The 12,056-nt window shown below is 36.6% G+C and overlaps 1 protein-coding gene across 2 annotated transcripts in view; it reads right to left on the minus strand.

The window, feature by feature from the left end:
• SKAP1 (src kinase associated phosphoprotein 1) overlaps positions 1-12,056 on the minus strand; it is a 380,507-nt gene that overhangs the window by 52,582 nt on the left and 315,869 nt on the right. For both annotated transcript variants that reach the window (XM_051994724.1, XM_051994723.1), the window contains exon 10: positions 4,623-4,673. In XM_051994724.1, coding sequence (XP_051850684.1) covers positions 4,623-4,673 — 51 coding nt within the window. The remainder of the gene's footprint in view (positions 1-4,622; positions 4,674-12,056) is intronic.

The raw sequence follows: 12,056 nt of genomic DNA on the forward strand, positions 1-12,056 counted from the left end.
TCCTCCCACCTCCTCCCACATTAGGGGGGAAAAAAGAAAAAACGTCTTTCTAACAGATATGCGTAGACAAAACAAATTTTCACACTGGCCATGTCCAAAAAATGTTTCACTGAATCCTGAGTCTATCACCCCTCTTCAGGAAGTGGGCAAAATGCTAGCTATTCTGAAGATGATAATAATAATAATAATGATATTGTTGTGACTCTCTTGCCTTTATAAGTCAGTCAATAAGCAATTTATTAGACACCTACTATGTTCTGGGTTCTGTGTTAAACAGTGGGGATATAAGGAGAGGCAAAAGCTTGTCCCTGCTCTTGAGAAGCTCAAAATCTAATGGGGGAAATGACATGAAAACAATGATGTAAAATATATATGTATATGTATATGTGTATATATGTATACACATATACATATACATATATATGTAAATTTGGAGGTCATCAACAGAGGGAAATGGACTAGTATTAAGGGAAATCAGGAAAGACTTCTCATCTGTGGGGAGACTGTAGGTACATAATTGATTGATTAGCCTCCTTTAACCTAGCTAGGCTGGGATAACAGTTGAACAGTTTATTGTTGAACCAGTGCCTAAAAACCTTCTCAGCTTGGTGGTCCTTACTGGAACTTATTCTCCTCTAATTCAGAGTTCTTTCTATAGCCTAATGAGGTACCAGTGTAGGGCATTAAAAAAGAAACAAATGAATAAAACGCATGAAACAAAACAGAAAGGCTCATTAAAACCATTCAACCTGAGCATGAGGAAAGGAGGGGCTGGTCAATAAGGTTCCAAATCCTACCCCTTTAAAGCAGAATTGGTTCAGACCAGGCAGAAAGATGCCATTTTCAGCTAACTGAACTGAGTCTGTCTGAGCCTTTAATAACCATTATAGAATGAAAGGTGTTAAAAGGAAGCAAGATATTGCAGTTTCTCAGCTGGGCTGGATGGAAAACAAGAGAAGGGATCATGAATCTGCACGTACTACTGTTTTTTGATTTTCTTTTTATCTTTCACACACAGCACAGTGCCCAGCACATAGTAGGCACTTAATAAATGTTTGCTGACTGATGCTTTAATGGGTTTTGGTTTGGAAAATCTCTCACAGTTCCTGACTGCCATCTTTCTACCCTTTTATTAGGTTGAAGTACAGCTGGGTAATGACTAACAACTGATGTTTGGTCTCAGGGAAATGCTGGTTTCAAAAGTTCAGGGCTACAAATACTTGCTGTGGCTGCCATATGCTTCCTTAGCCTAGTAATTCATTATAGTGGGGGAGACTTGGGTGGTAAGAGCATCTCAGTAATGTAACGCTCAGCAGAGTAACCATTTGCTCTGTTCTCCAGAAATAGCTGAACTTCTGACTTCTATTTGGCTGAGTTTGCCAATGGCGGCCGAGCAATAATGACCTGTTCGGAGGTCTCCTTTGGTCAGACACTGACTAATCAAAGGAATAAAAAGTGTGAGGATGATTTGCTCTTCCAGAACTGGCTATTATATGACAGGGTACACTCATGCAATGGCCTGTGATTTTATTAAGGACAGCATGGAGCAAGTTTCACCTTGGGTCACCTATGTATGAGTGACAAAAAGAAGAGATAAGCGTGAGTTACTAAGCCCCAAATCAGACAGTTTTGTACTATAAAAGCAAGGCTGAAGGTTAGAATCTAATGTGATCAAAGGTGCTGAAGAGTCGCTCATTAAAATAACCCTGTTACTAACAGTCACGCTGTAAAGTGAACCCTTTATAGATTGAACAATCAATACTACAAGCCTGTGACAGATTTTCTAGGTAACAGAATAAAATAAAAGAAATTACAGTTTATAGGATCATTAACACCCAATAGAGGTGCTTCCCCCCTTTGCAATGAAAGTTCTCATTGGAGGTCAGAAATAGTGACAGTTTAAACTGAACAAGCAAGGGAAAATGTACAGGAAAAGGGACCAGTGGTATATTTACTTTTCCTGAGAAGTGGTGGCAATATCCCTCTCAGAGGGATTTCCTAGCAGGATGAGCTAAAGAACAAGAGTTATTTGCCTTTATTTGCAAAGACATATGGCATCTGATAGAGTACTGATCCAAGTGAGTTTCACAATCTGGAACTTCGGCCAAATCTTGCTGCCTTTTACACAGGGCTTCACCACTGTCTCTTTTTCTCAGATCCCTCTTGTGTTTTATATGCCTTTAACCATACTGCCTGCCCTCTCTCTCCCACTCATGCCCTCTTCCCTCAGTACTCAAACTACTTTTCTAGATAAGTGATGGGATCTGGATGTTCCATATTTGTGGTTCATTCTAAAGTTCCTTTGGAGAAAAGATAACAATATAAATTCAATAAATATATAAATAAACAAATTTTTAAAAATTCCTGCCTCCAGATTCTGCCAAGGGAGCAAAAATTCTTCTTTGGAATTTTAATTATTGAGACACCAATCATCACAACCAGTAAAAAGTATAAAACACAGGAGCATGTTTTAGGGCTTACTATTTACTTTACCACTTGGTGTGGGGATGGAAAGGAAACTCAAGGAACAAAAGGGAATTTTTTTTAAAACTAAGTTAAATTATAGCTATTAGTACAGTTAAGGAAGGGGAAGACACACACACATACTCACACATACACACACACAAACACATACACACAGAGGTTTTTTTTTTTTTTCTTCCTAGACACAAACCACAACAGAGGGGTGTGGGAAGGAGGAAACGAGATAAAGGACGAATCTAGTACTGAATTTTAGAGCCCTGCCAGAAATCTATTTCCTGAATGGTGGCAACTATGAAGCTGGGTTGTGGGAAACATACACTTATTCCACCCACTACAGCACACACTCACATAGACTGAATAGTCTCTCTTCTGCCAGAGATGGAAGTTTGATGGGGAAGAGAAGCAGGTGGATTTTGTGGGGGTAAGGAAACAGATTTTCCACTTGTATTCTGTACTGTGAATAGAAATCAGTGTTCCTGAGTAAAAAGCAAGGGACCACCTCTGGATTCTATAAGGCTGTTTTAGAATGCACTCAGCCTGGATTGGGATCATCCTAGGATGATCCTTTAAGTGGTACAAGCATTCCTCCCAGAATCCTTGTCTCATTGTTTCGAGCCCCCCTCTTTCCTTTGATGTCTCTTTCTACTTTCTCTCCCTTTGGCTGTCTGAGGTTTATGAGGCTGGGCCTTTCTCTCAGCCTTTGTTAAGTCATTTCCTGGAGAGGACTAACCAAGAAAAAAGGGGCTAGGAGGTGGGGAGGATGTAGATAATAGAAAGGGAAAGGGAAAGGGACAAAGAAAGAAACACAGAAAGGAAAAAGGGAAATAAAAATTGAGAAGAAAAGAGGAATACAAAGAGACACATTTACATAGAGATAGTGAGCCAGAAACACATCTCAGATTCAGGCTTTTATACTGAGATCTCTGCAAATAAGAAAAATAAAACTGGTTGGATTCTAAATCAGGCACAATTCAGGTATTGCTGATGGAATGAATGTCCTTGAGGTGTCACTTGAAACACACAATCTTCCTTCCCCAACAACAACTGAATAGGCCCTGGGTGAGGCTTCCTGCCACTTAAAGAGGCTTCAGAGGGGCATCTGACCTCAGAAAAGATGGGTTAACTAACAGCCTGAAGCATGGTTAACCGTCTGGGATGAATAAGTTGTAATTTTGTATTCAACCAAACTGTTCCATATTCATTTCCAAATGTGCCTGGAATCAAACAGGGCCATCAGAAGTCAGCATCACCCAGTAATTCTATTCTTCACTCTACATTCACTTTTCAGATCTGACACATCTCCATTCCCCTCTGAACTTGCAATTTCTGGGCCTCTCAGAGAGGAGACATTTCCATTCTCTCCACTCTTAATCCTGTAGGCTCTTAAGAGATGAGGCAATTGCATGCAGCTCCACTGTCCTGATTTAAAAGTAGTGAAAGGGGGAAAAAAGGATCTGGTTTAGCTCTTCCTCTTTACCTTTAAAATGCTCTCCTAACATTAATTATTGAATATGTTCAATTGCTTCTTTAGCATCATTCTATATTCTGTCCCCTTCCCCTTCCCTCCCCCCCTCCAGGAATTTTGGTGTAGAAACACTCAAATTCTCCCTAATTCTCCCAATCAGAAAGTCTAGTTGTGTTTATATTCTCCAAAAAGGGACGTTTTGGAGTTTGAAGCCGACATACCCTATAAAGTCTTTGAATCAGTCAATAAGCATTTATTAAGCATCGACTATGTACCACATACTGTTCTAAGTGCTTCAGATACAAAGAAAAGCAAAAATATAGTCCCTGACCTCAAAGAGCTCACATTTTAACAGGATAAAGAGAAGCAATATGCAGATGACTTATGTACATACAAATTATATACAGCTTAAATGAAAGGTTATATCAGAGAAAGGCATTAGAAGCCTTGGGTGAGTAGAGGAACCTGAAAAGGCCTCCTGTCAAAGGGAGCCTGAAAGGAAGCCAGGGAAAAGGAGATAGGAAAAAGGAATAAGGAAGGAAGAGGAAGAAAAGTCAAGGGGCAAAAGTGAGGAGGGAGAGCATTCTAAGTATGGGGAAGGAAAAAGCAAAGAACCCAGGGAAGAAGTGTTATGCACAAAAAAGCCAGTGTGCATTAACCAAGCTTTGTGTACCTCTTTTTGGCTGACTTCCACTGCTGTCTTCGGCCAGAGCAAGCTCTTCATCTGTTGGGACAAAATTAAAAAAAAATCAATATTAGAAAGTGGTGCTGAATGGTGTTGAGTCATGGGACACTATGCCAAAGAAAATGAGCATTTCCTAAAGGGGAAAAGAGAGGTTCAAGGTGACTGTAAGACAATGCATTTCAAATAAGGAAATATGGAGAATTAGAATAAATGATATCAAAGAAATATTTGAGGAAAAAAGATGGTAAACTGGTATAATAGAATCAAGGTTCAAATGAAATAATAGATGGGAAGTATTTTGTAAATCTTGAAGTACTATATAAATACCAGTTATTATTATTATTATTATTATTATTATTATTATTACTATTTTATTATTAGCTTACAGTACTGTACTCAAGCAAGGTTTATAGAGTGCTATGCAAATATGCTATTAAGTTGTTTTTTTTTTTTTTTTTAACAACTGGGCTTTTCTGTGGGGAAAATGAATGTCACAAATTTAAGTTTTTGTATTATTAACAGATTATTGAATTTCTGCATCTAGATTCCAGCCTCTTAAACTGTGTGGTTTGCAACCCCAAATGGAGTATTATAAATGAACATGGAGGACATGAAATTATGATTTATTATCAGTAAATGTTTGATTTGTATACCTATTTAATATATCTGTATACCCAGGGTCATGTAAGGGTAAAAGGGGTAGTGAGTGGAAAAAGTTTAATAAGCCCTGGTTTAGATAATCAACAAAATAATAAAAAGTTTTGCATGACCTTGAACAATAGAGATACAGTATAGCGGGAGGACTGGGGGATGCTTTCTAGGTGGGCAACAAATGAAGTGTTTTCAAAGAGGGAAATAGTCAAGGAGGTTTATCACTTGGCACTTGGCCCTAACAGAGAGAAAGGGCCCAGCAGAAAGAAGTTAGGAAAGTAAAGCCCACTGGTAGAAGGGTGGGATGCTCATCTGTAGCTAACTGCCAATATTTACATACTCAAGTAGAACTGGGATCTTATCCACAAAGGTATCCTCCAGCTTTTCTCATCACAACTCCATCTTGTCCGTGCCTTCCCTTAATAGTGCTTGATGTGCTGGATGACTCCCTTGCTTTCTTCCAACATCATACAACATACAGATTATAGGTTGATTGTCTTTAATTCTTGACCCCTGCCCAGTTCTTATGACAAAGTCTGATTCAAGCCCTTCCCTTATGTTGTTGTATAGTTGCTTCAATCATATCTAACTCTTCATTACCCTTTTTGGAGTTTTCTTGGCAAAGATACTGGACTGGTTGGTCATTTTCTTCTCTAGCTCATTTTACAATTGGGGAAACTGAGACAAATAGAGTTAAATGACTAGCCCAGGATGACAAGATTTGTAAGTGTCTGAAGCCGTATTTGAATTTAGGTCTTGCTGACTCCAGGCTCAGCACTCCACGTGCTTTGTCACATTACCTTTTTGTGTGTATTTTCCCTTGAACTAAATTTTAAGGGATATATCAAAAGACTTGTGTATGTTCTGGCTTAAGCCCAGTTGAACTATAGACAAAGAATATGGGCAAGAGAAGACAGTCTTGGAAGAAAGACAGTCTTTGGAATGAGGAATATAAATTATTTTTAAACATCCATAAAACTTTACTCAAATATAAGAAGGATATCTGCATCAGTACAGGGAATATTTGATGTGCAAACTTGTATGTCCCAATACAACACAAGTTTATAACTTGCTAATTAAGTCCTAGAATGTTGCCTATGCTAAATATTTATTATAAGACTTGGTCAGTTACTTGGCTAGTAAAAAGTGAAAGGTAGAGTTTAGACTCAGGGTTTTCCTGAATTTAAGCCCTCAGCATTTAACCTATTATATTGTAGTACCTTTTGTTTAAAAAAATGATAAAAACAACCCCCCAAAACATAAATAAAAACAAGTTACATAGCTTTAAAGAAGTGATCTCATTTCATAGAATTTTTCTAATGTATATTTAGGACTTGATACTGGGGAGGATAGGAAAGTAGAGGAAATATGTGTTACAAGAGTTATAATTTCCCAATACACCTTTCCTTTCAACCTGGTTAAATCTTTTAGTAAAAGCAGCAATCTTACTTAACTGCAATCTACAACTAAATTCACCTAGACAGAACATCCTACTTATCCATTGACTAAAATGAAGGATAGAGATGGGAGATGATGGAGATGACACCTGAATATAGGAAATTGTCCACAAAGAAATAAATCACACTATATACACAGAACATTCTTTATACTCCCTATTCCTTCTTTCCTCTGCCATTTTTTGTTTCTTCTTCCTCCTCTGTTCCTACTCACTGACTTCACATGAAGAAAAATATTAAAGTAAAAATTTTTTCATTTTTTTTCCAGGTCAGAGGCACCTGCTAAGGTGAAGAGACTGCCCTTCTGCTGATCTCACACAATTCAATCACACACAGAGAAAGAGAGATACAATTTGCTGTGTTTAGGCACTTTCTAAAGAGAGTTTACTCCACCTCTACTGCCTGGCCCAGCTGTCTCCTCTTCCCAATTCTAATCAATGTAAATTAGGTCAGATCTCCACTGTGAATTACAAATTGGATCCGAAATTGTAGGGTCACCATGACTGCTATTCCACCTCCTCCTCCCCCGCCATTAGATGGGAAGCTACACCAAAGATCTTTTCTAAATAAATCAGGCTTTATTGTAAAACTCGGCCACTGACGAGACATAACCTCATTAGCATTGATTTTAAAATAAATTATTGAAAGTGGCTTGCCTGCTCTTTGCATTTGTAAAATAGGAGAATGTAAATGTATTTGCAATGATAAAAAAGACAACCCAAACTTGATTCCTTTATCCTTTCAGACAACAGCACTTAATCTGGTCAAAGCACAAAAATGGAAAAAAAAAAAGTCTGCTTCTATGCTGTTCATTTCCAGATCAGACACTCTGTCTTCTATGAACCTTTGGAATTACCTAGGGAAAAAAAGGAGAACTCTGGCCCTATATATCTTAAATGCCATTCAGTATTATCAATGAACTCTATAGATGTGACTCTGGCAGCCCTAAGCCCCACATCTGTGCCATCTAACACTCTACTTGCCAGAGGAGATGAGGGTGAGTGACAATCCAAGAATTTGACTTTGATTGCTAAACATTCTTGGATAATATTATCAATCAGAGTGATAGGCATTATATAGTTATTGGCTACATGGTCAGCTCTTCTACTAGATTACAAGATCCTTCAGTACAGATGTGGTTTCTCATCTCTATATTCTTATCACCTAGAGCACTTGTATCTAGTAAAATGGTGAGCAATTTAATTGGGACAAAGTAACATAGTTACATTCATCAACTTATATAGTAAACCTTTAAACTTTTTATACTATCAAAACCCTCAATTTTTTGTGTTATGTTCTTATTTTGTTGCAACTACTTGATTTATCTTATTTGTCATTAAGTTGACAAGAATGATTCTTCATTGTGAAACCACATTTTTCCTCACTGGATATTAAGTGTATCTTTGATAATCCACTTCTCAAGTCTAGCCTAAACTATAACTTCTAGGTTTTCAACAGGGTTTAACTTATGTGAGTTTTCAGACCACTAAAATGTCATTATCTCTATTTCTTGGAGATACTTTAAAATCTTTAATAATGGATGGCATGGTATAAAGTTTTGTTGCAGTATCCCATCTCCAGGTGGGAATTTTTGTAATTTTATAACATTTTTGATTCTCAATATATCATTATATTTATCACAAGTTATCATTCTTCAATGAGGACAAGTCTTCCAGACTCACTGGAAGTAAAATGCTCCTAAACATTTTTGAGCAGGTATTTTATTGTTGTTTGTCTTTCGAAAAGGACCATGACATCAGGGAGCTGATGACCTGACAAGCAAATGAATTGGATTTCAGTGAGGGAGGGCTGTGCAAGATCACCTGCCTCACTTTCTCCTCCAGAGCAAGATATAGATCAGGATGACTGGAGATGGCTCTGGATGCAGTGGGGGACCGTGACCTTTTTAAACTAAGGTTTTTCCTAGATCTTTGTTTGACTGACGCCTAATCTGTTTAGATGTTTTACAGTGTGATAGGGATACCTAGATTTTATAGGCTCACTTGGACTACTTCTGACACAGGTTTTAATGTAGTCTTAAACATGAAAGTGAATTTCTTCAGTAAAAATTAACTTTTTCCAATCTTCAGTACTCCAATTTTTGTATTGTCTTGCCCACGACACACAATTTTTTCCCTTAAATAAGTAATAATAAACTTTATACTGCCAATTTCAAGAAGCCTATGTCTCTCTACAAAAAGATCAATAACATGTTCCCATAGTTGTCAGGTCTTTATTTATTTATTTATTTATCTATCTATCTATCTATCTATCTATTTATTTATTTATTTATTTATTTATTTATTTTTTAAGGAGTAATTGGACTGTCTTGCACCAATAGTTTATTTGTTCTTAGTTTATATTTTCCATCGTATTTTTCTTTGCACATTAGTGTGGCCTATTCTCTAAGGAGATCAAAGAAAAGAAAAATATACAAAAATATGTAAAAATGTTTCTAGTGTTCTTTTTGTGGTGGCAAAGAATTGGATATTGAGGAAATGCCTTAGGAAATGGCTGAACAAGTTGTGGTATATGACTGTGACAGAATACTATTTTGCTATAAAAATTGATGAATAGGTTGCTCTTAGAAAAACCTGAAAAGACTTAGATGAACTGATACAAAGTGAAGTAAGCAGAATCAGCAGAACAGTGTGCACAGTAGCAGCAACACTGCATGATGATCAACTATAAAAGACTTAACTACTCTGATTAAGATAATGATCCAAGACAATTCCAAAGGACCCATGATGAAAAACGCTAAACACCTCCAGAAAAAGAAACTGATGAATTCAGAGTATAGTTTGAAGCATATCTTCCCACTTTCTTTACTTTTCTTGCCCTTCCCTCTCCTCTTTTTTTTTTTTTTTTTGGCAACATGGCTAATATGGAAACATGTTTTACATGATTTCACAAGTAGGATATCATATGATTGCCTTTTGTTGTGTGCAAGAGTAGAAGAATATATCCAAAATCTACTTTTAAGTTTAATTTGCATTACTTCTACTTTGTAAAGTCTAGACAAATCTATAAATCATGATTTGATTTGTAGTTTGTAGATTTTTGAGGTGTAAATGTTGTTCACATGGAAAATTTAACAACTTTAATAATCAGCTGTGAGAGTCAGTTTGAGCTGGTTCCTACATATTTTTGCTGTGTACTCTATTAGTATCTTTTTTAGCAACATGGGTTACCAATGGTTGCCAACTGGCTGGCTGATTACTTGGCTTGGCCAATATTTTATCACTGAAGTCAGGGCTCTCTTCTTAATATGTGATATTAAAGCTGATTATTTTAGTTTTGATAATCTAGCCAGGATTCTTGATTAAAACACAAACTAATGATCTTCAAACCTCATAGGAAAGAAGTCTGCTGGCTAAAACTTTCATGCTCTGCCCCCAAAATCCCTTCAAACAAATAAAGTTCTCATCTTCTATCATTCCCCTGTTCACCCCTTCTACTTGAGCCATAATTTTAGTTTTTAATCAACTGCAATGGAGAGGCCTGTTTTATGCTAAAATATCAGCTGAATTTCTCTTTAATAAAATATCACTCAGCATTTTCCATCACTGAGCTTTGTAAAACACATCAGGTATAAATTTTGTTATTAAATGTTAATATCAGTCATACATTAGAAGGACCTTCCTTGCAAGATGACATGGAAATCCTTAACCTCAGATAGCTATTAAGCAGCTAACTTTCAAGACATAATTGATCTCTTTATCTAAATTCCAAATATACAAATGTTCCTATTCATTTGTTTATTTAGTAAGCATTTATTAAAAACCTACCATGTGTAGGCACTAAGCCAGTACTAGACCCTGGCAATACAAAGATAATAATGAAATGTTCCTACATTTCAGGAGTTTACAGTCTACAGAGACCAAATACAATGCAATTTTATAGAGATGGGACAGATAAATAAATACAAAATATATAAAAAGTAAATACCAAGTAAAGGGAGAGGGAGAAAGCACAAATATCTAAGGAAATGAGTAATGTCTTCATGTAAGTAGGGATACCTGAGCTGAATCTTGGAAGAAATGAGGGATTCCAAGATATAGAAGTATGTGTGGGGGTATGTGCCAGGTATATGGGGACAGCTTGTGCAAAGATAAGAGACTGTTGATTGAGAAAGTAATGAAGGAAGTTCATGTAAAAAGTGATAATATGTGAGACAAAACAATACCAAATGGACATCAAGTGTATGAAAAGTAGATTACATTCAACATTTTTTGTCCAGTGATAATATTTCTAATGAAGGGATAAAAAAGGAGAAGATCCATCTTAAAGGGATATACAGAGGTGGGCTTCCTAAGGCACCTGGCTTCTTTCTGAAGCCTTGTTTTGATACCTCTAGATAAAGAGAGAAAGAACAGTTAAAAATACCTAGTTCTCAAAAGAAGTTGGGGTAGGGAAGGGAAAGAAATCATTTCCCCCTCAAAACAAAGCAAAGCAACAGAAATAGAAAGAAGGCTAAGTGTAGCTAAACCATATAATAAGGGCTCTGATGACAGATTGCCAAACATGCAAAGACGGATGAATCCAGTGAATCCAATTCCAAAGGGAATACAAAGAAAAAGCAAAAATAGAAAGTATTATATGGCATAGCATGAGCATGTTATAAATTTTAGGGAAAGCCCAGAAACTTTTCAGTCATTTTTAAAAGGGACTAGTGAGAAATGGGGTTAGTGCTTGGAGCTCTCTGATGGCACACCTGTCACCTTTGCTGTTGTCAATTATAATAATTTGCTTCCTGTCTCCAATGGGAACGCCTGCTGAGTTGAATATTTCACTCAGCTAGTGCCAGTAACCTTCGTATGAAATCAGACTTTTAGTGCTGCTTAAAAATACCTGTAACTTCTACCTTCTGTGTGTCTCCTCATGTGTAACTGCTTTTTTGAAAATGGAAATAGCTCTTTCCATGAGTCTTTTTTTTATTAAAGCTTTTTATTTTTAAAACATATGCATGGATAATTCTTCAACATTAGCCCTTGCAAAACCTTGTGTTCCAATCCCCCCCAGTTCCCCATGCTCTCCCTTAGATAACAAGTAGTCCAATACATGTTAACTCCATGGGTCTTTAAAAACACTCATATCCACATCTATACCTCAATAGCTGCTCATATACAAAAACACAAAAAAGTCCTTAGACCACTCAGAAATACTCCCCTTCCTCCAGATAGATTGCTCAATAGCAAAAACAAAAAATTCTACAGGAAGCATTGTTTCAACTGAATTTAAAATTTTAAAAAACCCTAAACAAAATAAAAAATAATATGCATTATTATAAACAGTCTATTTTACAGGTCTGTAA

This window comes from Antechinus flavipes, chromosome 4 (assembly GCF_016432865.1).
Source record: "Antechinus flavipes isolate AdamAnt ecotype Samford, QLD, Australia chromosome 4, AdamAnt_v2, whole genome shotgun sequence".
Classification (NCBI taxonomy): Eukaryota; Metazoa; Chordata; class Mammalia; order Dasyuromorphia; family Dasyuridae; genus Antechinus; species Antechinus flavipes.